The sequence below is a fragment of the Nicotiana tabacum genome, chromosome 18 (genome assembly GCF_000715075.1).
Source record: "Nicotiana tabacum cultivar K326 chromosome 18, ASM71507v2, whole genome shotgun sequence".
NCBI classification, from domain to species: Eukaryota; Viridiplantae; Streptophyta; class Magnoliopsida; order Solanales; family Solanaceae; genus Nicotiana; species Nicotiana tabacum.
The window spans coordinates 97,847,430-97,872,249 of NC_134097.1; the positions used below are offsets into that span (position 1 = coordinate 97,847,430).

Genomic DNA, 24,820 nt, shown 5'->3' on the forward strand with positions numbered 1-24,820 from the left:
TTTTACCGCTTTAATATTATTTGAATTGTGAATATATACAATTGCTACGAAACCTCCTTCTTTCTGAGTCTTCTAAATTTATGGTGCACACGTGCGCGTGGCCCACCTTTCTGTTAAAGTCATACCAAATAAGACGAAGTTGGGACAAGTAACTAGGCCGGGTAGACTTTCGTGCTCCCGGTACGTTGCCCCCACTTCGGCTCAAACTGTCCGTTTGGGTAAGCCAGGTTTAGAACAATCAACCTCAGGTTTTTGACCTAGAATAACTCAGCCATGTACCGGATCCCTAGTAGGAACGTCTATTTGCATCATGTACATTTGGCCTTGGAGACTCAACACAGGGGTTGGGTCTGTCTAGGACAGGTGAACCCGAAACAAAAAGACCATCCTGATGCATCCTACTTGCTACTTGTGCATTCATTTGCCTCGAACATGCTTGTTGACCAGCTTAAATGAAATCATGGTGAGAACCGAGGAATAAAATGGGTTGTTTTAAAAATTTCCAAAAAATAGTTTTAAATCTTGAAATAAAGGTATTTAATAAATAAAAAATGAGTCTTGACTTTATTAAATTAAATTTCATATACAAAATGAGCACCACACAAAACCCCCCATCCACGAATACAGAAGAGTTTCTATTTCAGCTTCAAATGTGGTGGTATGATTTAGGCGAAGGTGGTCAAAAATGGGTCGTCAAGCATTTGGGAAATCTCACGGACATTATGAAAGTTAAACCCCGTGATGATTTGATTGCAGCGTTAGTAACTTTTTGGGACCCTGTTCACAATGTCTTTCGTTTCTCTGACTTCGAGCTTACTCCTACATTAGAGGAGATAGCTGGCTATGCTGGTTTTGACGGAAGTCTAAGAAATCAAAGCTTGATATTCACAAAGGCTCCTTCGGTACATCGATTCTTTGGTCTTCTGAACATCAGCAGTCAAATCAGGAAAAACAATGTCATCAATGGATGTTATTCCTTCAATTTTTTGTATTCAAGGTTCGGAAAGTCAGATGGGTTCGAAATTCATGAGAAAGGCCTTACTAACAAGCAAAACAAAGACACTTGGCAGATTCACCGTCGCTTTGCCTTCATGGTGGCTTTTCTAGGAGTCATGGTCTTCCCGAACAAAGAGCGAACAATTGATATTCGCACCGCGAAAGTTGTGCAAATCCTCACCACCAAAGAAAATCACACCCTTATCCCCATCATTCTATCAGACATTTATCGGGCTTTGACTTTATGTAAATCAGGAGCAAAAGTCTTCGAAGGATGCAAAATTTTGTTGCAAATGTGGGTGATTGAACATCTCCAACAACAGCCCAAGATCATACAGTATGGGCCAAACAATGATAATTACATTGAGAGTTATGAGGAAAGAATAAAAAATTATCAGGCTCCAGAAGGAATAGAAGCATGGGTATCTCATCTAAGGGCTTTAACGGCAAATCAGATTGAATGGACTTTGGGATGGCTCCCGATGAGGGAAGTGATACACATGTCAACCTCAAATAGTTATCTGCTACTATTGGGATTGAGAAGCATCCAGCCATATGCGCCACTAAGAGTCCTAAGACAACTAGGGAGATATCAAGTAGTTCCTGATGATGAAGATTTGAGTATGCAAGTAATCGAATTACACCCAGAAGCCACTATTCCCTAGGCTCTACTTCAGCAGATGTGGAATGGATGTCGATACTTGAAAACTGATACTCAAGTCCCAGACACTACAAAGGGTGAGATAAATCCTGGATATGCAAGGTGGTTTGAAAAACGGTCTCGCGTGGATGATGTACCTGAACCTGAGCTAAGAAGGCCAACAAAAAGACCCCATGTTCAAAACTTCAACGATAAAATCCAAGAGCGGTTGATCTGGGGAGAAAAGGAAAAAGGGTACAAAGCAACTATCCATGCCCTAAAAGAAAATCTGAGAAGCCTCAGTCTGGAGAAAGATTTGCAAGCACAGGAAGCCGAAGGCGAGAAGAAGAGTCTAGCTTGTGAGAATGAAAATCTTTATGCTCGATTCCAAAAAATGAAAAGAGTTTCTGAAACACCAAAGAGGAGCTGGAAGGATCAAAAAACCATCACCAATCTTTTTGAAAGAATGCAAGATTATGATTCCATTCTTGCAGAAAACGAAAGGGCGTTGAGCAAAGCAAAAGAAAGGATCCAACGATTAAACGAAGAAGCCAGATCTAATAAGGAACGCCAAGATAGGCAATCCGAAAAAGACAGGGCACAATTCAAGAAGGAAAAATACCATTGGATACGATCAGAAGACCAGCTTCGTGCACAACTAGAAGAGGCAAGAAGATGCAACAGAGAACATCAACAAGCAAACATCGACAGGGAAAGAGCGCATGGAAGATTAGAGCAGGCCAGACTCTGAGCTCTGTTAGAATCAGCTCTAGATAGTGAAAACCGTGTCAGAGATATAGCCACCACTCGTCAGCAGCAATTGCAGAACCAAGACCAACGTCTCCAAGATTTCAGGGCACAAATCCAGGACCTGGCAATCTACACTTCTCAAAGTTACGTAAATTGCCAAGGAATGGATTATGAAAGGTTTACAGAGCATTCACCCACTTTTGCCCGTCATCTAGCAATAGAGTTGGAAAGGATGTATCGTACGCTGGGAGGTCATCCAGGTCAAGCCCCACATTGAGCAAATAATCTAATAATCTATAACACAAATGGAAAGTGGGGCGCGTTGTGAGATGTTAAGAATTGTATCTTTTATTTTGATTTAAGTATGTGTGTTTCAAGCCATTTTCTTACAAAGTTTTCAAATGTAATGTTTGCTCATCTTTGAATAATGAATAAAAGTGTTTGCCTCATGTCCGAACTACGCAAGGTCTGATTCATGTAAGGGCATGATACGTAGGCAATCTCTATAAGATTCAACCACCACGATAAAAAATATAATAAATAAAATAAAAGTGAGTAACAATAAAAATTTCAAGAAAGCTGGGACGACACAAGCAGCCGAGCAAATGTATAATAGAAAGGGATTATTTGTCTAGGAGCATTGCATCTTAACGTGTGATTATATATGTGTTAAACTCTCAAAACTAACAAGTTTGTTCATTTTCAGAATTCAAGCAGTTAGTTTCTCTAAAGAGTATACTGGCATATCATCATTATCACACAAGATCAAAAGGACCAATACCCGAAAGTATGTCTATCCCAGATGTTGACACAGGTATGGAGCTAGAGGAGATGGATGTCGGGAAAATGAAAGAAGAGATGTTTAAACTCAAGCAGCAAATGGCTGAGATGTACCAAGCCTGGTCTACAGGACAGTTACCCCCATCTTACCCAAATAACCCTGCTCCATCAATGACCCAAACTCAGGATAATATTACCATTGAATTATCCCCAAATTTCCCCATTTACCAGCACTACCGAGGCACCACCTCTCAGACACCGCAGTCTCCACCTCCGAAACCAGTTCCATATTTTCCTCCACCTATGACTCCTGTTTTCGTAGCACCTCCCCCTGCTACATTCCACAAATCTCCTAGTGAGCCTACATTCCAGGCCCAGGACAACCAATATTACCCCCCGGAGCCTACCCTCAAAGCCTCCGAAATCCATTCAACTGCTCCTCGGTTTGATCTCCCAACCGAAATTGACAAACCAGCCAAGAATGCTGAACAAGAAGAGATGTTCAGGAAGGTCAAGAGTCTAGAACAATCGTTCAGAGACATGCGAGGATTAGGTGGGCAAGTCAGTGTAGCATACAAAGATTTGTGCTTATTCCCCAATGTACAATTACCAGTTGGCTTCAAGATGCCCAAATTTGACCTATACAACGGGCACAGCGACCCAGTAGCCCACTTAAGGGGTTTCTGCAGCAAGATGTGAGGAGCTGGGAGAAAGGATGAATTATTGATGGCTTACTTCAGTCAAAGTTTAAGCGGATCAGCTTTGGAGTGGTATACACGCCAGGACCATGGGAGATGGTACACCTGGGATGACCTAGCACAGGCATTCGCATACCATTTCCAATACAATCTGGAAATCATCCCAGATCGATTATCTTTGACGAAAATTGAGAAGAAACACAATGAAAGTTTCAGAGAGTATGGTTTCCGGTGGAGAGAACAGGCAGCACGAGTGGATCCTCCTATGAAGGAGAATGAAATGGTAGACTACTTCCTCCAAGCCTTGGAACCAACTTACTATGCCCATCTGGTTTCAGCGGTTGGGAAATCATTCAACGAAGTGGTGAAGATGGGAGGTATGGTGGAAGAAGGCCTCAAAACAAATAAAATTATGAGCTATTCAGCAATTATGGCAACTACTCAAGCCATTCAAGGTGGGGTAGGAGGAATCGGAAGAAAGAAGAGGGAGGAAGCTGCGGTAGTTGATTCAGGAATTTGGTCGGGACCCAGAGGTTCACCGCTTTACTATAATCAACAACGACCTCGCCAATTAGCTTACCACCATGATTCATCCCAACACTACTATCACCCTTCAGAGCCTCATTTTTCCATTAACCATGCTCAAACATACAATCCGCCACCTGTTCACGCCAATTGGCGTGCTCCTGCCATACCAAATTCTTACCCACGAGCCTATCCCGGACCAGGTTTCAGGCCTAGGCCAGCATTCAGGGGAGAAAGAGAACAGAAAAAAAAAACTTACACTCCATTGGGAGAGTCTTACACTAGTCTGTTCCACAGGCTGAGACAGCTAGACATGCTAAGACCAATACAATCCAAGCTACCCAATCCTCCTCCAAAGAATCTGGATTACACTATTAGCTGTGAGTATTGCTCCGGTGCACCAGGCCATGATACGGAGAAATGCTGGCATTTGAAAAATGCAATACAAGAGCTGATTGATACTAATAAAATCGAGGTTCAAACCCCGAAGCTCCCAATATCAATAGAAATCCAATGCCAGCCCATCAAGAGGCCAATATGATAGAAATCATACAAGCTGATGGGGAGACAAAGAAGCCGTCACAAACTGTCATGATGATCAAGTCTCATGAAGCCAAGCCAGATAAGCAGTTAACAGAGGAGAAGCCGGTACTTAAGCAAAACAGAAATGGTGATGAACCATCTATGATAGTCGAGGAGGGATCATCGAGCAAAGTTGCCACAAAACAAGAAAGGCCGAAAGTGATAGTACCAGGGGTTGCTAACAAACCCATTGTATTCGTGGAAGGAGCCCGTACAGATCGGGTTATTATCACACCTGTAACCCAGCTGCCAGTCATCAACAACAAAGCCATCAAATGGAACTATAAACGGGTGACTGTAATGTACAAGGGAAAAGAAGTCAAGGAAGAAGTGTGTGAGGTGCAAGGCTTGACTCTTTCGGGAAGATGTTTTACGCCCGAAGAGTTAAGAAAAACTAAAAATAATCCAACACCAATAAAGAGAGCTGTGACGGAAGAAGAGGTGGAAGAGTTTTTAAGAAAAATGAAACTCCATGATTATTCTGTTGTGGATCAATTAAAGAAGACGCCCGCTCAAATTTCATTGTTGTCATTACTGATCCATTCAGAGGAGCACCGTCTGGCTTTAATGAAAATCCTGAATGAGGCTCATGTTCCTGAAAAAATCTCTGTAAATCATTTGGGAAAAATAGCCAACAGAATCTTTGAGACAAACATAATTACATTTGCTGATGAGGAATTGCTTGTGGAAGGTACCGAGCACAACAGAGCTCTTTACCTCACCATGAAATGTGAAAACTCCGTAGTAACCCGGGTATTGGTTGATAATGGGTCAAGTGCAAACATCTGCCCTCTCTCCACTTTAAGCAAATTAAAAATTAAAGAGGAAAGGATCCAGAAGAATAGTATCTGCGTACGGGGGTTTGACGGTGGAAGCAGAGATTCATGTGGAGACATAGTGTTGGAACTAACAATAGGGCCAGTTGAATTCACAATGGAATTTCAAGTATTGGACATAACTATTTTTTACAACTTGTTGTTGGGTCGACCATAGATCCATGCTGCTAAAGCAGTCCCGTCAACACTACATCAGGCTGTCAAGTTTGAATGGGATCATCAAGAAATAGTTGTACATGGGGAAGAAAGTTTAAATGCTCGCAGCAGTGTCATTGTATCGGTCGAGGGAATAGAAAATGACCAGGGACCATGGGTATACCAAGTGTCCGATACAGTGTCGGTAGAGAAAATTCCAGAAGGAAAGTACCTTCCAAATCCAAAAATAACCTCTGCTTCAGTCATGGTAGCTTATGAAATGTTAAAGAATGGTTTTATACCCGGCAAAGGTCTGGGCTTATCTTTGCAAGGAATTATACAACCAGTATCTCTCCCCGAGAACTGGGGAACATTTGGTTTGGGATTTATACCCACTATCACCGATGTGAAAAAGGCCAGAAAGCTGAAACATAAGCATGGGATCTTCCAAAACCAGTCCCACATCTGTCAAAGTCTTTTGTCAAGACCGGTGCTAGAAATCGCCCGATAACAACAATTCCTAAATCCCGGGTCAATCCTGAGGAGGAGTTGATTGAAAGATTCGAGAAGGTGTTTGATGATGTGAATATGTTGGAAAGCGGAGAAGGGTGTAGCAACGCGGAAGTTCAATTCGTTGGGCCAGAAACAAAGCTTAATAATTGGAAAGTCAGTCCTCTCCCAATTCGCAAGGAGTCTTGGTAGTTTATTTTGATTTTCTTTCAGTTTGTTTGGGTTACTTCAGGGTTGTAATCCCAAAGCTTATCTTACAGTTTGTTTGAAGTGTGCAAAACCTTGTTATCTTTCATCATCCAATAAAAAACAGTTTCCTTTTTATTATCATTCCTGATAGTTTTCTTTTCTTTTTCTTCTTTCCTGTACAGTTCTTTTTACGCTGGCTCTAGTGATATGGCATGCATGAGGAATCCTCAGCCCAGTCGTAAAAATCAATCTAGTTCCGAAATACTAATTCAAGAAATATATTGTGATTATGAATCAGAATATGATGAAGATGAGGTTTTTGAAGAGATTAGTAAAGAGTTAATTCACTTTGAGGAAAAAATCAAACCTAATTTGAGTGATACCGAGGACATCAATATAGGGGACACGAGTAATATCCGGGAAACCAAAATAAGTGTCTATCTCGAACCAAAGATCCGAGAAGAGTTAATTAAAGCACTCATAGAATTCAAAGATGTTTTTGCATGGTCATATGACGACATGCCGGGCCTGAGCACTGATTTAGTGGTTCACAAATTGCCCACCGATCCAACGGTGCCTCCTGTCAAGCAAAGGCTGAGGAAATTCAAGCCTGATATGAGTGTGAGAATTAAGGAATAAATCACCAAACAATTGGAAGCAAAGGTCATTCGAGTCACTCGATATCCTGTTTGGTTGGCTAATATCGTTCCTGTACCAAAGAAAGACGGAAAAATTAGAGTATGCGTCGACTACCGCAATCTCAACAAAGCAAGTCCAAAGGATAATTTCCCATTACCCAATATCCATATTTTGATCGATAATTGTGCCAAGCATGATATAGGATCTTTCGTGGATTGTTATGCCGGGTATCATCCAATTCTAATGGATGAAGAAGATGCATAAAAGACGGCATTCATCACACCATGGGGAACTTATTGCTACCGGGTAATGCCTTTCGGTTTGAAGAACGCCGGAGCAACCTACATGAGAGCGATGACCATAGTGTTTCATGATATGATACACAAGGAGATTGAGGTATATGTGGACGATGTGATCATAAAATCAAAGCATCAGCCAACCACGTTGGGGACTTGAGGAAATTCTTCTTAAGACTTCGAAGGTACAACCTCAAGCTTAACCCTGCCAAATACGCATTTGGAGTTCCATCTGGAAAGTTGCTGGGATTCATAATCAGTCGGCGAGACATCGAGCTAGACCCATCAAAAATCAAAGCCATCCAAGAATTGCCACCTCCAAAGAACAAAACTGAAGTAATGAGTTTGTTGGGAAGGTTAAATTACATCAACAGGTTTATTGATCAGCTCACAACAACCTGTGAGCCAATTTTCAAATTGTTGAAAAAGGATGTTGCGGTCAAATGGACCGATGAGTGTCAAGAAGCGTTCGATAAAATAAAAGGGTACTTGTCGAACCCACCCGTGTTGGTCCCGCCAGAGCCAGGAAGACCTTTGATTCTTTACTTAACAGTTTTGGAAAATTCATTTAGTTGCGTATTGGGGCAACATGACCTCACTGGCAGAAAAGAACAGGCCATCTACTACCTTAGCAAGAAATTCACAGCTTATGAGGTTAAGTATACTCATCTGGAAAAGACATGTTGCGCCCTAACATGGGTAGCTCAAAAATTGAAACACTATTTGTCATCCTACACTACTTACCTCATTTCTCGGTTGGATCCATTGAAATACATTTTTCAAAAGCCTATGCCAACGGGAAGACTTGCAAAGTGGCAGATATTGCTCACAGAATTTGACATCATCTATGTGACTCGAACTGCAATGAAGGCTCAAGCACTGGCCGATCATTTAGCCGAAAACCCGGTCGATGAAGAATACGAGCCGTTGAAAACCTATTTTCCTGATGAAGAAACAATGCATATCGATGAGGTGGAGCGAATTGAAAACCCTGGCTGGAAACTTTTCTTTGATGGAGCCGTTAACATGAAAGGAGTCGGGATAGGAGCCGTAATCATTTCTGAAACAGGGCATCACTATCCTGTTACGGCTCAATTGCGATTTTATTTCACCAATAATATGGCTGAATATGAAGCTTGCATTTTGGGGTTAAGGCTAGCCGCAGACATGGGTATCCGAGAAATCTTAGTCATGGGAGATTTGGATCTTTTGGTACATCAAATTCAAGGAGAATGGGAAACTCGAGACTTGAAGCTCATACCATACCGACAATGTCTACGTGATCTTTGTCAGCGGTTTCAATCAGTGGAGTTCCAACATATTCCAAGAATCCATAATGAGGTTGCCGATGCATTGGCTACCCTGGCATCAATGTTTCATCATCCGGACAAAGCTTATGTAGATCCGATACATATTCGAGTCCACGATCAGCACGCTTATTGCAATATGGTCGAAGAAGAATTTGATGGTGAACCATGGTTCCACGACATCAAGGAGTATATCAGGATGGGGATATATCCCGCACAAGCCACAGGAGATCAAAAGAGGACCATTAGGCGATTGGCAAATGGATTCTTCTTAAGCGGAGGAGTTTTGTATAAAAGAACACCAGATCTTGGATTATTAAGATGCATAGATGCCAGACAAGCTACAACTGTCATGTCTGAAGTACATTCGGGAGTTTGCGGACCCCACATGAGTGGATATGTGTTGGCAAAGAAAATCCTCCGAGCTGGTTACTATTGGCTTACCATGGAGCGAGATTGTATCAGTTTTGTGCGCAAGTGTCATCAATGCCAGATACACGGAGATTTGATTCATTCTCCACCATCCGAGTTGCACACAATGTCGGCACCATGGCCCTTCGTTGCCTGGGGCATGGATGTGATTGGACCAATTGAGCCTGCAACATCTAATGGGCACAGGTTCATTCTGGTAGCCATTGATTATTTTACCAAATGGGTTGAGGCCAAGACATTCAAATCAGTGACCAAGAAAGCTGTGGTCGATTTTGTCCACTCAAATATCATATGTCGATTCGGAATCCCAAAGGTGATCATCACAGATAACGGTGCTAATCTTAACAGCAACTTAATGAAGGAAGTATGTCAACAGTTTAAGATTACGCATCGCAACTCTACCCCATATCGGCCCAAGGCGAATGGAGCAGTCGAGGCAGCCAACAAAAACATAAAGAAGATACTTCGGAAAATGGTAGAAGGTTCAAGACAATGGCACGAAAAACTACCATTTGCGTTATTGGGATACCGCACTACTGTTCGGACTTCAATAGGAGCAACTCCTTATTTGTTGGTATATGGCACTGAAGCAGTAATTCCTGCAGAAGTTGAGATTCCTTCCCTTCGGATCATCGCCGAAGCAAAGATTGATGATGATGAATGGGTCAAAACTCGTCTAGAACAGTTAAACTTGATTGATGAAAAATGATTGGCCGCAGTATGTCATGGTCAATTATATCAAAGAAGAATAGCAAGAGCATACAACAAAAAAGTGCGTCCACGGAAGTTTGAAGTGGGTCAACATGTGTTGAAACGTATTCTTCCACATCAGGTCGAGGCAAAAGGCAAATTTGCCCCGAATTGGCAAGGACCATTCATTGTGACCAGAGTATTATCGAATGGTGCACTATGCTTAACATATATTGAAGGCAAATGCATAGACATGGCGATCAATTCTGGCGCGGTAAAGAGATATTATGCATAACTTTTTGAATGTTTGTATTTAGCATTATTTCGAAGAATGGAATGACAAAGGCAATTTATTCTGCTATCCAAACACTATACCCTTTGTTTCCCCTTCGAGCCATATTTGTTTCTTTCTTACCCTCTCTTGGAATCAATGAAAATCAAATATGTAATAAAAAAAAATAAAAAAAATCATTATCATTAGTGAACTACGTTTGACCTGATTCCTCAAAGAAGGATACGTAGGCGCCTCACGGCTCGGTCATAGGGTGCACAATATACATAATGTGCACAAAAAGAAATATCAAGAGACCCCAATCAAGAAAACTGGGGCAGAAGTTGTATTGGAAATAAGAGAAATATTCCAAGAGTTGTAATTTTAAACCCATACCAAAGCTATTTAGCTTTTAATACCTTTTCCATTTCTAACCCCATACCAAAAAGACCTTTCGATCAATCTTAGAAAAATGCTGAGACAAGCAAATGAAGATGGTTCATAACACTCTGGTACAAACAAGAAAAGAAAGTAAATATGAGAGAGTCTTATAGGTGAAAACCCACACGGGCACCATAAGGCGACGGAAGTTGAGAGAAAAGTAAAATGAGAGAGTCTTATAGGTGAAAACCTTCGTAGGCACCATAGGGCGAAAAGGAAGTGAGAAATGAACAAATAAGGAAGGTTTGTCGGTGAGAACTCTTTGAGATATTACAAGTCCAACAGGTCTGTAAAATGAAAAATGAAGATGGATTACGGAAATTTTGGGGAAAACAAAAATGAGACAATTAAAAGGAAATTGATTAAAGACTGGGTTGATTAATCCAAAATGCATATCCTGATCATTGGCGCCAGTGACTCCAATCAGATAAGTCCTTTATTCCTTCGTCAACGATCATCCAAATTTGGATTTTTCTTTTTCATTCTATAATTGTCGAAATCAGCGTGTTTCGTCACTAATAATCTTACTTTTCTAAAGCTTTGAGATAAGTTTTATTCCAAACAAATGAGAAGGAATGTCAAGGTATACTACCAAGATTCAAGGTTACATGATGCAAAATAAGGCCATGAAAGGCGGGAGATAAAAATAATAAGATATGGGAGGAAGAAAAGTGAAATCAAAAGTGGATCAACAATGTCAGGAGAGACATATGATTACGGTTAAAAGGGTTTGAAGGAAAACATACAGAGGGGAATCCTATAGTCAAGGATCAATTACAAGGACAAAACAGTCTTTTTCAACCATTCCAAGGCAATAAAAAAGAGGCGAAGAGAAGCCTCACCATCGGCAAGAATACCCCAGTTAACCACCCTGCTTTAAACTAACGAAGTTTTCTTTGATTTAAAACAGGGGCAAAGACAATATTTGTGTCAGGAAATACCTGGTAAAGAATTAAAGAAGTCAGGCTTCCACCTGGAGAATGAGGACAAAGAATTGAAGAAGTCAGGCGTCCACCTGGAGAATGAGGACGAAGAATTAAAGAAGAAATCAGGCGTCCACCTGGAGAATGAGGATAAGAATCGAAGAAGTCAGGCGTCCACCTGGAGAATAAGGATAGAGAATTAAAGAAGAAATCAGGCGTCCACCTGGAGAATGAGGATGAAGAATTAAAAGAAGTCAGGTGTCCTCCTGGAGAATGAGGATAAGAATCGAAGAAGTCAGGCGTCCACCTGGAGAACGAGGACAAAGAGTTGAAGAAGTCAGGCGTCCACCTGGAGAATGAGGATGAATCCGCAGTCAGGCACCCACCTGGAGAACAAGGGAATACAATTGAAGTATTGAAGTCAAAAGCCCGTTCATATGAGAAAGGAGCACACTTAAAGAATGAGGACAAAGAATTGAAGAAGTCAGGCGTCCACCTGGAGAATGAGGACAAAGAATTGAAGAAGACAGGCGTCCACCTGGAGAATGAGGACGAAGAATTAAAAGAAGTCAGGCGTCCACCTGGAGAATGAGGATGGGAATTGAAGGATTCAGGCGTCCACCTGGAGAATGAGGATGAAAATTGAAGAAGTCAGGCGTCCACCTGGAGAATGAGGACAAAGAATTGAAGAATTCAGGCGTCCACCTGGAGAATGAAGACGAAGAATTAAAGAAGTCAGGCGTCCACCTGAAGAATGAGGATGAAAAGAATTAAAGAAGAAATCAGGCGTCCACCTGGAGAATGAGGATAAGAATCGAATAAGTCAGGCGTCCACCTGGAGAATAAGGATAGAGAATTAAAGAAGAAGTCAGGCGTCCACCTGGAGAATGAGGATGAGAAAAGAAGAAGTCAGGCGTCCACCTGGAGAATGAGGATGAGAATTAAAGAAGTCAGGCGTCCACCTGGAGAATGAGGATGAGAAAAGAAGAAGTCAGGCGTCCACCTGGAGAATGAGGATGAGAATTAAAGAAGTCAGGCGTCCACCTGGAGAATGAGGATGAGAATTAAAGAAGTCAGGCGTCCACCTGGAGAATGAGGATGAGAAAAGAAGAAGTCAGGCGTCCACCTGGAGAATGAGGATGAGAATTAAAGAAGTCAGGCGTCCACCTGGAGAATGAGGATGAGAAAAGAAGAAGTCAGGCGTCCACCTGGAGAATGAGGATGAGAATTAAAGAAGTCAGGCGTCCACCTGGAGAATGAGGATGAGAATTAAAGAAGTCAGGCGTCCACCTGGAGAATGAGGATGAGAATTAAAGAAGTCAGGCGTCCACCTGGAGAATGAGGATGAGAAAAGAAGAAGTCAGGCGTCCACCTGGAGAATGAGGATGAGAATTAAAGAAGTCAGGCGTCCACCTGGAGAATGAGGATGAGAATTAAAGAAGTCAGGCGTCCACCTGGAGAATGAGGATGAGAAAAGAATAAGTCAGGCGTCCACCTGAAGAATGAGGATGAGAATTAAAGAAGTCAGGCGTCCACCTGGAGAATGAGGATGGAGAATTGAAGAAGTCAGGCGTCCACCTGGAGAACGATGATAAGAATTAAAGAAGTCAGGCGTCCACCTGGAGAATGAGGATGAAGAAGTTAAAAAGAAGTCAGGCGTCCACCTGGAGAATGAGGATGAAGAAAGAAAAGAAGCAGTCAAGGCACCCACCTGGAGAACGAGGGAATGCAATTGAAGTGTTGAAATCAAAAGCCCGCTCATATGAAAAAGGAGCACACTTAGAATCAATAAAGCATAGGAATCCAACAAAATCCCCAGCAAGAAACAACAAGAGTCCCAAACAGATGAAAGAAATATGGGACACAATGAAAAGGAATACAGAATAAGCCAAATGCCCAAGAGTCAACAAGATATCAAGACAACAAGAAACGCAAGGGCATGATCTAGATAAGATTTTTATAATTCATATACCATAGTCTAGTTTAGCTTTTTGTATTACTTTTGAAGTAAGGTGTAATAAGGAGGTCAGCAAGCAGTAAAAACAGCACGAAGCAGCAGTAACATCACAGTCCCATGGTAGTCCCAGCTACCCAAAACTTCCCGAACTACATTGACCTGATTCCTTTATAGCCAAGGATATGTAGGAAACCTTTGAAGCAGAGGTTCGGTCAAATCTTTCAAAAAATGCTTCCCACAGAGTATTTGAACCAGCCAAAATCGCTCGTATCCGCTCACTTTATCTTTGCACGAAAACTCTTCGAGTTTCCGCACAAAGAGGGGCAGCTGTGAGCACGTGATTTTTGCCTCACGAAAAACTACTCCAAAATAAATCAAAAATAAAATAAATTTCTTTTACTGTGCAATTTTTGAATTTTTGCTTGATGTTTGTTAAAAATTTGTCTTATATCCGTAAATGTTTACTTTGTCATAACAAAATGAAAATAAAATAAAAATATATGTTTCATGCATATCTAGGATTTAATTATGCATTTAATAATTGATTCAAAATAAAATCACAAAAAATATGCATTTTTATTTTTATTTTTCGTCATATTAATTGTGTCATTGTGTGATTAATGTTTTATCTACGTATTAATGGTTATTAAAAGGTAATTAGTATTATTGTAATGATAATTTTTTTGTTTTTATAATTTTGATTAGGATTTTATTAATTAAGAATAAATTTAGGAAATAAAAAAATAGGTTGAAAACATAAAAAATATCGGACCTGGATTAAAATCCAGGCCCAAACCAAGTTACCCCCCCCCCTCACAGCCCAAATCAAACGAGCCCAGGTCCGGTCCAGTCCAAAGGAGTCAAAACGACAGCGTTTGGTCATAGTTTATCATGGACCGTTGGATCAAATCCAACCAACGGATGAGATCTCATCATCCTAACCCATAATCCTTACCCGATCCAATACCCGGTTCAACCTGTCCCCCCAAACTTAAGCCAAACGACACCGTTTAGTTAAGTGGATAAATCCTAGCCTTCCATTCTGCTAGATCTAACGGTCAGAATCAACCCACCCCGTCCCTATATAAGGCCAAACCCCTACCCCGGCCCCCCTAACTAAACACCCCCTCCTCTCACTGTTCATCATCGTCCTCAGACCCACCCCTAACCCTAGCCGCCCTAACATCCCATCGCCTGAAACCCGGCGACAACAACGCCATCGGTCACCAAAATAACACCCTAGACTCCTCACCACTTCCTCTACACAGATCTGACCTTAGTTTCCTTCGAATCAGACCCCAACTCTTCGAATATTAAATCGAAGGTGGGTCTGAAAACTCAAACCTTTCCAATGGCTTCCAAAATAACACCACAGCATCCCCTAGCCAACCTCGTTATGGATCTAGTGTTGGTTTGGTTCGAATCCCCTCAGAACTCTTCGAATCTTCTTTTGAAGATTCGAATGAAACCTAACCCTACTCAGATTCATCCCAAATTAACACCAAATGACCTTTAGGCTTCCCACACCCTTGTGCCATCTTTGGTTTCCCTCGAATCTACCTAGAAGTGTTCGGATTTAAAATCCAAGATCTGAAACCCTAAATTTTCCAATCTTGGCATCTTTTTCACTTCAGACGAAAGATTGAGGTTTAATCGACCTTAGTCAAAGTATTTTCAGTAGAAAATACTTCGACTAAGGTCTGTTTGATTTCAAAAAGCCCGAACCCAAGTTGAGTTTGAGTCCGGTTGAATTTGAAGGTTCAGAGGTAATTTTTCTGTTTTCTTATGTGTATTCTACATGTATTCTATGTTTGTTTCATTAGTCTGATTAATTTTTCATAATTTTCTAGTCAATTCTGTTATACTGTCTCATACCCGTCTATATGATCAAAATATGAAACTGTTTCTGTTGGTTGTGATTATTTACAATGTGAGTAATTGACTCGATTAAGTTCGTCGATTAGTTATATTATGAATTCTCATTTATGATAATGCTGATTGAAAACAGTCTGTTTCTATTGTTTTAGACTGATTATGGACCAATGTTGTAAATAGTCAACTGATTAATACTCGTCAATTAAATCATGTTTGTTTACAAATCAATAAATTCAAATGAATGTTGTGTACATATATTGTTTTCTGAACAGTGAGTTTCAGGGCATTGTCAGTATATTGACAATTTTCCTGTATCTGTTTGATCCTAACTCAATGTTGAAGTTCTGTTTAAATTGTTATGTTGAATTCAGTGTGATTTTACAAATGTTGATTAGATGTAATTGTGTTAGAAGGTTACATTCTTAGTTAGGATTCAGTCCAAAGCTTTAGGATTGGTTGTAGCTGTCTTAAATCAGATTAATAATCAGGTTTGAACAGATTTTAAAAATCTGTATTGTTAGATTTTAAGTTTGACAGCAGTAATAATAGCAATCACAGTAGGATTTCTGAGGGTATTTCTGGGACAGAATAGTGAGGGTAATATGATAGCATAGTGGGCTGAAAGTGGAATGTTAATGGCTATAGTTTAAGATAATAATGGGGAACAAAGGGTAATGGGGCTGCTTAAAATCAGGATAGGATCATTTAATTTATTCAAAAGCAGTTTTTAATGGAACTTTTTGATTTTAAAAAGAAGAAGAGGGTCCAAGAAGCACTAAAAGGAAATAGGACAGACTTGTATAAGTACAGGGACTGACTTGAGGGAGTTTGGAGACAGAAAGGAAAGAGAGAAAGAAAAAATCTGATCTGGAGGACAGATTTTAAAACTGAAGAGAGGAAAAATCAAAAGGAAATTAGAAGAAAAGATCAGATTTTAAGAAGGAATTGGAGAGGAAGAGAAATCAGTTTTCAGAGAAAGATTTTAGGACTACCAGTCTTCAGTGAGAGTTTTTTTTTAGAGAGGGAAAAGATAAATTTGAGTGTGGAAAATCAAGCAAAAAATCAAACAGAAAAATCAGAAATGGGAATTTGAAACAGAAAAGAAACTGAAATCTGAAATATTGTTCTTTCGTTGAATCTGTTCAAATTTATTTGATTCCATTGTTCAGTTAAAATCTGAAGCCTCTTTAAAAATACTGTTACTGTGCATCTGGGTTCCTCGGGTCTTATTATTGCTCAAATCTGTGGAAGTACTGATATTCTACCAGTATTTTGTTACTGCTGCAACTGCTGAAATTTACTTCTTCTACCTTCATTTTCAGGTACTTATCTTTTAAATTCTATGTTGGAAAGAGATTCAGTATGACAAATCAATGAAGCTTGAATTGCAATTCTGTTTTCCATTTGTCCAAATTCATTAGTTTAAATTTCATTTTTTATTTCATGTTAATTCAATTTGATAGCTATGAGTTAATTGTCTTATTTTGAAATTCGTATAAAGCTTTGTAATAATGTTAGTCATTCCGAAATCTCATTAGTTTAGTCATATTTGAACTGTCAAGGTAGGGAACATGGCGTAAGGTTGGCCATTATTTAAATTTTATAGTGTTGTTAGCTAAGTAAAGAATAATGTAGAAATATCAAGAAGCTACATTACTAACTTCTGTTGTTAGATAAGGTTAAGATGGTATTGGTGGTATTTTTATAGATGTGTGTATAACCATTGGCGAAAGGTGATATAATATAGTTTGTTACGATGTTTACAACATACAGTTAGGTTGCATGTAAGGCAATATTATTGAATCAATTTGCATAATAATTCCCTTTCTTATCCACTTGATGCTTATCTACCACCGTAAACAAATTAATTAAAATAATTTCGCCTATTAGATTAAAAATAAGTATATGAGAATGAGATGAGATGTATAAACACGAACTGCAATATTTTATATCAATGGTAAGTAGAAATAGAATTTGTATTAAATCAAAATAATGAAAATTCTTCAAAAATATTCCCTTTATAAATCATTTTTAGTTTTATATGCAATACATTTTTGGGTGTACATATAGATTGTATTTACGAGAAAAAATGGTATTCTTAATCATACTTTGATTATTTTACTCCTAATTCTTTGAATGGCTCGGAAGAATATAATTCATATGTAGAAATATAATCGGCTGGAAACATTTAATAGATTGTGAATTCTTTTCAAAGAATTTAAGGGCCTCTAAAATGGGAGTTCTCATGATTTTCACATAAAAAATGTATGAATATAATAAACAATTTGTAGAAAATCCATAATACCATTACAAATATTTTGCGCGATTAGGGATGCGTTAGCGTACCCTGATTATATTTTTTTTAAAAGCAAATTCGGATTATGCGTACGCGCAATTTCGAGCGAATATTTAAGAAAAGGATTTTTCCAAGGATGTTAAAATAATTTCATATAACCCGAGACGTGCAGTTCATTGTCTAAATATAAGGGTGATGACGTTCATAATTTTATTTTAAATCACGCACATATGAATTTGTAATAAAGGAAATAATATGGTCAAATTTTATTGTGTACACGTACGCGTGGCACGATCCCCGGTAATTATAAAAGGTATATAATACGAATATACGTACGCGTAATTCGTTTATATAATTGTAAACAATAAGTAAAAGCGGTAATAAAATCATGCAATAAAACGTATTTAGTAAAATCAAGATAATTAAGCCAAGAATAAAAGCAGTTAAGCGACCGTGCTAGAACCACGGAATTCGGAAATGCCTAACACCTTCTTCCGGATTAACAGAATTCCTTACTCAGGATTTCTGGTTCGCAGAATAACAAACAGAGTCATATTCTCCTCGATTCAGGGATTAAAACCGGTGACTTGGGACGCCTTAAAATTCCCAGGTGGCGACTCTGAAATAATTAAATAAATCTCGTTTCGACTGTCCTTCAATTGGAGAAAACTCCCCACGCGCCCCGCGGGCGCGGTAAAAAGGAGGTGCGACAACGAGAATATTCGATAGTTTCAATTAAGGGAAGATGATCTTAGCTGCACTTAAGACTAGGCGATTATAGGAGGGATGACAATAACCCTCAATAACACAGGCAGTTATGAAAAGGTAGCATGACGATAAGAGAGACGAAGTTCTTCAGTTAAATCAAATAGGATGACAATTAGGAAATAAGAGTAAATCATGAAGCAAGTAATTCCAACTAAACATGTAGAGACGAAACTAATAAGCAAGAACTTAGTCATATCAAGAATACCTCCATATGTAGTGAATATAAGAACCCTAGAAGGCCAACTATCTACAATTAAGTCCGAGTACGCACTCGTCACCTCGCATACACGGATTACAATCAGCATAGAAAACTCAATCCTAAGGAGAAGTCCCCCACACAAGGTTAGGCAAGATATTTACCTCAAAGATGACAATTCGGTACTCTAAAATGGACTTCTCGGGCGAAAAGTCCTCCGGACAGCTCAAATCCAACTATAACAAGTCCAAAACACACATAAATCGAATAAGGAACTATTCTGAATAACAAAGTTTCAATCTTTATAAAAATATAAAATTGACCTAAAAGTCGACCCCCGGGCCCGCACCTCGGAACCCATCAAATTTTACAAAATCCAATCACCCATTCCAAAATGAGTTCAACCATATAAAATTTATCCAATTCTGATACCATTTGGTCCCTCAAATTATGATTTTTCATTTGAAAATTTTCTTCAAAAACCAACTCGCCAACTCAAAACACAATTCAAATGATAAAAATAAAGACAAATTCATGGAATATATTTAATTCTAGCTGAAGAATACTTACCCAATCGAATTTCATGAAAAACCCACCAAAAATCGCCAAGAACCGAGCTCTAGAAGTTAAAATATGATGAAAATGGTGTAACCCTCGATTTTGGAATATATTCTGTCTGCCCAAGGTGTTTGTTCATTGCGATCGCGGGAGAAGTGATGCGATCGCATAGAAGAAATAGCTACTGGCCCAAAATGTCCTATGTGATCGCGGGCAAATCGATGCAATCGCATAAAAGAAAAATGTTGTTGTCCAAATTTGTGCTATGCTATCGTGAACAAATCAATGCAATCGCATAGAGGGAAAATGATGTTGTCCAAATTTGTACTATGCTATCGCGAACAAATCAATACAATCGCATAGAAGGAAGATGCTACTGTCCAAATTTGTGTTATGCTATCGCGGACAAATCAATGCAATCGCATAGAAGGAAAATATTGCTGTCCAAATTCGTGCTATGCTATCGCGGACAAATCAATGCAATCGCATAGAAGGAAAATGATGTTGTCCAAATTTGTGCTATGCGATCGCGAACGAATCAATGCAATCGCATAGAAGGAAAAAATGGCAGGTTAACATTGTACTACGCGATCGCGGCTACGCCTATGCGATCGCATAGAAGGAAATACCAGATAGCAGAATAGCAGCTCAAACATAGGGAAAAATGACCCGTAGCCCATCCGAAATACACCCGAGGCTCCCGGGACCCCATATAATTACACAAACAAGTCATATAACCTAACACAGACTCGTTCGAGGTTTCAAATCACATAAAACAACACCAAAACAACGAATCAAACCAAAAATAAAACTTATGAATTTCCAAATCTTCAAATATCAAATCTCATGCCGAAATCTATCAATTCAACTCGGAATAATGCCAAATTTTGCAGACAAGTCCAAAATGACATAACGGAGCTGTTCCAAATCTCGGAATCGCATTCCGACCCTGATATTACAAAAGTCAACTATGTGTCAAACTTCTACAGTTAGATTAATTAATATAAACCAGATACAAATTAATGTTAATCAAATTATGTAAATACTTTTTTTATATTATCAATGTATAGAATTTAGACATTTTTCCCAAGAAAACATGGTAACATTGGACACAATATTATTTCTATAATACAATACTTAATTATACGTGACTTTTTGTTATAATAAATTGTATATTGACCATTAATGATACTGTAGTAAAAAAATTAAAGACTTTGGGCCCATGAGTCCTCTGCCGAAAAAGGACTTTAGCCTAGGAACAAATGAAAATAATAAAAGAAGGAAAGAAAATAAAATATTAAATAAAATCATAAATTGTTATAAAAATAAAGACTAGAAAGTCAATAAAGTATAGAAATGCATAGCATAAAGACTAAGTACATGAATTGTTTTGACTCCCTATTTATAGAAGAAAGGAAGGTGCTTCAAGGCTGATGCTTTTGGCATATTAATTGTGTAAGAGCTGATCGAGAATAGGCGAAGACGCCAATGATTTTAGAGATCTTAGTTGCCTTCCTTTCACTAACTTCTTCATCTACATTAATGGTCATCTTCTCGAGAATAGGTGCAGACGCCACTACTAACCTTACAAACCGCAATTCCACTTTTGAACCATGGAATCTATGTATTCCTAGAGTTTGAAGGTTATTGAGTTCATCAATCCTGCAGCCTTGTCCTTTCAACTGATTTAAATCTACTTTCCTGGAACCATTCTTGATCCGACTCAACTCTAAGTAGTATAAAGAAAAACTAGTAAGATTTGCATCTCTATACTTGAAAAATAGAGTAACAACTCATGAATTCAACATCTCACCAGAAGGTTAAGTAACTTCAAATTCAGACAACTTCTAAGAATGCATAGAAGGGAACAAATTTGATCTTCATCATTAAAATCGAATAGATAAAATTCGAGATTGACCAAGTGATTGAGCATTGTTGATAGCCTCCTTGCTACATCACTAGAAGCCAAAAACTAGACAACAAAAAACCCAAAATGGCAAAATAAGAACGTTATTAGTTAGAACTATGTACGCCGTCATTCTGAGCTATGCATCTTACCTTGAGGGAGCATCCGTCCAAGATAAGTGCTCTAACTTCAGGCAAGCTGCTGAGAAGTTTTACCAAGTTCAATGCTTCATGTTGTCCGTTTTGTGAAACTTCCTGTTGTGGCATAACTGCAAAAAATTTTACCTTCCGGCAGTCTTTGAATGAAATCCATTTTATTGTGTCAATGCCACAATTGCAAAATTTTAAACATAAAAGTTCTGGGGCATATATATTCAAGTGATGAAGACCACTACACTGTGTAAACATCAGATCTAAAAGGTTTGGAACACAGAGGAAAGAAGTTGCAACATCTAATTGAAACGAGACTCGATTTAGTGAAAGGCTTTTCAGCTTTTGGAACCCTCTAAAACGGCATGGTGGCCTGAAAATGCAGTTTGAGAGATTCAAATGTTCTAGCTCTACACCGTACACAGAGGAAGGCAACTTATAAGGAGTATTGAGATGTTCTAAACACCGAAGGGTAAGATCCACAAGACCATTTCTTGACAAATGTAGCATCCATAGATCAATAACTGAGTGCTTAGAAGGATTTATTATTGAAAGATCAAGGAGAAATGTCTTAATGGGTCCATAGTGATGCAATAGTACTCTATTAATGATGTCTGTTGTGCTTGATTGCTTTCCCTTTCTGCAGAAGTCCGCAGAAATTATGAGCTTTGGATTTGAAGCCCAAATATGTCTCCACTTACTAGACAAGACACTCATTCTTGTGGCATCCTCAATAGTCATGTGCTCTTGAATTTGGTGTATGACATTAATAGGAAGATCTGTAAGTCTATCAAGTTTGTCTCTTCCATCGTGAAGTCTTTTATAGCTATTTGTCATCACGATTGTAAGTCCTGGCCATTTGAACCAACAAAATAAGCATAGAAAATGCTTCACACATCCTGCATGTGCAAATCCAACTTCATATTCTAGTCAAGAAAGTAATGTTATAGTTTTATAAGATCAATCCAGACACACGCTTATCTAGATAATCAGATGGAATATAAATATTAGATTTCAAAACAGTCATCATTCTACAAATTCCAATTTTTTTTTAATTTATTCTACCAAGTACAAAGTATGGCATGAAGAGGTTAAGAGTTGTTGAGAAAATCTATTACAACATCCTTATATAACACACATCATTATAACAATATTCTTTTTATAACAGACATTCACTATAAAGCCAAGTTTTTTTTCAGAACCGATTTTTTAAGTTATATTTTACATCTCTATAACAATTTTTTACATGTAACAACAACAACCATATTTACAGCATAATGCTCTTTATAAAATTACCCCTCTATAAGAGACATATATAATTTTTAAGATTACTAATAATAATTCTAAAAATATGCACACAAACTTTTCCATTAAACAAAGTTTCTATCTTGCATAAGATATAAGATTTGAAGATTTGCACATGATATCTTTTTCATTGGACAAATTTTAAAAAATAATTAGATAAAAAATTTAATTATTAAGCTTTTAGATTGTCTCCAAGGGAAAGCTATTGGATACCTTTATGCTGAAAATTTGGACACGAATATATCTTTGTCAATTCAAGTGTTATATCGTTATTAAGTGAATGAAATCTGCGAAACAAGTTACAATTACAAAGTTCTTCCATCAATCTTGAAAGAATTTATTTTTCTAGGTAGCTTTAAAATGTCTGTCTTAGAGTTTAAATCTTTATACATTTAGTCATGAATTTATTAATAATGTATTAGCTTTTTTCAATATTTAACTAATGAAATATGCATATATTTTAAGATTTTAAATTTGAATAATTCTTTTATCTTTTATATTTTAAAAAAAAGTAAAAATAATTTATTTTGGATAATTTTTATCTATAACAGCCAAAATATATTTAAATATCAAATGTTGTTGTAGGTGTATAACAACTATTCAATATAGAAGCCAAAAAATATCAGAACAAATGAGGGATTTTATAGAGAGGGTTGACTGTAGGTTAATGTTGTATGGTGGGTCGGGCTGGGACCAAGACCGGACCGGGCCCGCGGTCCTAACTGGCTAAACGGACCTGGCGGGCCGGTCCTGGTGTGCCGGTCCTTAATGGTGCAAAAAGCCCGAGGCGGGCCAGGTCACATAAAATAGCCCACGAGCCCGGGACCACTAAGCCCGGGACCGGCTGGCGGGCCTGGGCCGGTCTTACCGGGCGTAATGGGCCTAACGGGCCTATAACGGCTACTTTAAAAAAAAAATTAAAAATAGCAACGGTCAAAAATTAAAAAAGTAGTCGTTGGGCTGCAATTTTGACCGTTTGGAACTTTCAAAAATAGCCATTTGGCCCCCAAACTTTATATAATTACACTTTTTCCCAATTCTCAATTATAAATACCCCTTCATTCTTTCATTTTTACTCACCAATTCATCAATCTCTCTCAATCTCTCTACTATAATTGCTTATTTTATTGTTGAAATTTCGTGAAAAATTGTGAAGTTGGTGAATTGAAGTATTCAAGTCTTCAACGATTTTTAATTTTCAAGAAGTTGTTCGGCAATTCGGTAAACTCATTTCAACTCTTAAGTTTTAAGAATATATTTTTGTGTGTTTTAGTTTGCATAATTGTAATTAATATGACATCTTTGATAAAAATATTTGGTGGTAAGGGAAAAGCTAAAACTGGTGAAAGTAGTGGCCAACCTACTACATTTCCCCCGGCTCCTCGACCCAGACCTGGTAGACGTCCTGCTGCTCCTTTTATTCTTGATAGTGGTAACCCCTATTTTCAATTTTCCGATAGTCAATTTTGCCATAATGTTGCACCAGGTGAAAATTTAGATGATGAAACTATGAATGCTCTTTATCCTAATCAAACTATCTTTGAAAATGATGAGGAAAATGAGGATGAAGATGAAACCCAGCCGGATTTAGATGATACACCTACTAGTCCTTTTAATAACCCAACTGATGTACCGCCCGACCCACCTATAGAAACCCCTAGTTTTAATAGACAACCTCCTAAACGCCTAGAAACATCATTAGTTTGGAATTTTTTTACTCAAGTAAGAGAACAAAATAAGGCGAAGTGTAAAACATGTGGGAAATTACTGGCGCATAAATATACTGGAGACCGTAGCGGCACGGGTAGTTTGACTAGGCACATAAAAACACACCCTAGAGATAAAGTTAGATATTTACAAATGAAAGTGCAGCTAGAGGGGACACGTGTAGATTCTGCGGATAGCCCTTGTACAGGTTCAAATCAAGTTCAACCAGAAATTAACACTGTGACCGGATGTATTTTATATTACGATCCAAATAGAGATCGTGAAGAATTAGCAAAGATGGTTACCGTTATGTGCTTACCCTATTTTTTTGCTTCTAATCCTAGTTGGGTGCATTATATTAGAAGAGTTTTTAATCCTACTTATAAAGTTTGGCCTCGCGCAACAGTTAAGAGCGATATTTATAAATATAAACATGAATATGAATAATACTTGCAGTATTTAT

The 24,820-nt window shown here is 38.5% G+C and overlaps 1 protein-coding gene across 1 annotated transcript; it reads right to left on the minus strand.

The window, feature by feature from the left end:
• Window positions 1–20,714: 20,714 nt before the first annotated feature.
• Window positions 20,715–22,182, minus strand: LOC107819566 (F-box/FBD/LRR-repeat protein At1g13570-like). Its single transcript, XM_075236258.1, has 3 exons — window positions 21,349–22,182; window positions 21,104–21,262; window positions 20,715–21,062 (listed from the first exon to the last, which is right to left on the minus strand). The coding sequence occupies exons 1-3, from the start codon at window positions 22,180–22,182 to the stop codon at window positions 20,715–20,717; spliced, it is 1,341 nt and encodes a 446-aa protein (XP_075092359.1).
• Between the last annotated feature and the right edge of the window lie 2,638 nt (window positions 22,183–24,820).

What these genes read in the sequence shown, in the direction of transcription:
- LOC107819566 (XM_075236258.1), bottom strand. Translation starts at nt 22,182, where the DNA reads ATGACAAATAGCTATAAAAGACTTCACGATGGAAGAGACAAACTTGAT. An exon ending in TGGACGGATGCTCCCTCAAG is followed by an intron (nt 21,263 to 21,348) that starts GTAAGATGCATA and finishes TTTGTTGTCTAG; the next exon opens with TTTTTGGCTTCTAGTGATGT. An exon ending in TGAAGTTACTTAACCTTCTG is followed by an intron (nt 21,063 to 21,103) that starts GTGAGATGTTGA and finishes CTATTTTTCAAG; the next exon opens with TATAGAGATGCAAATCTTAC.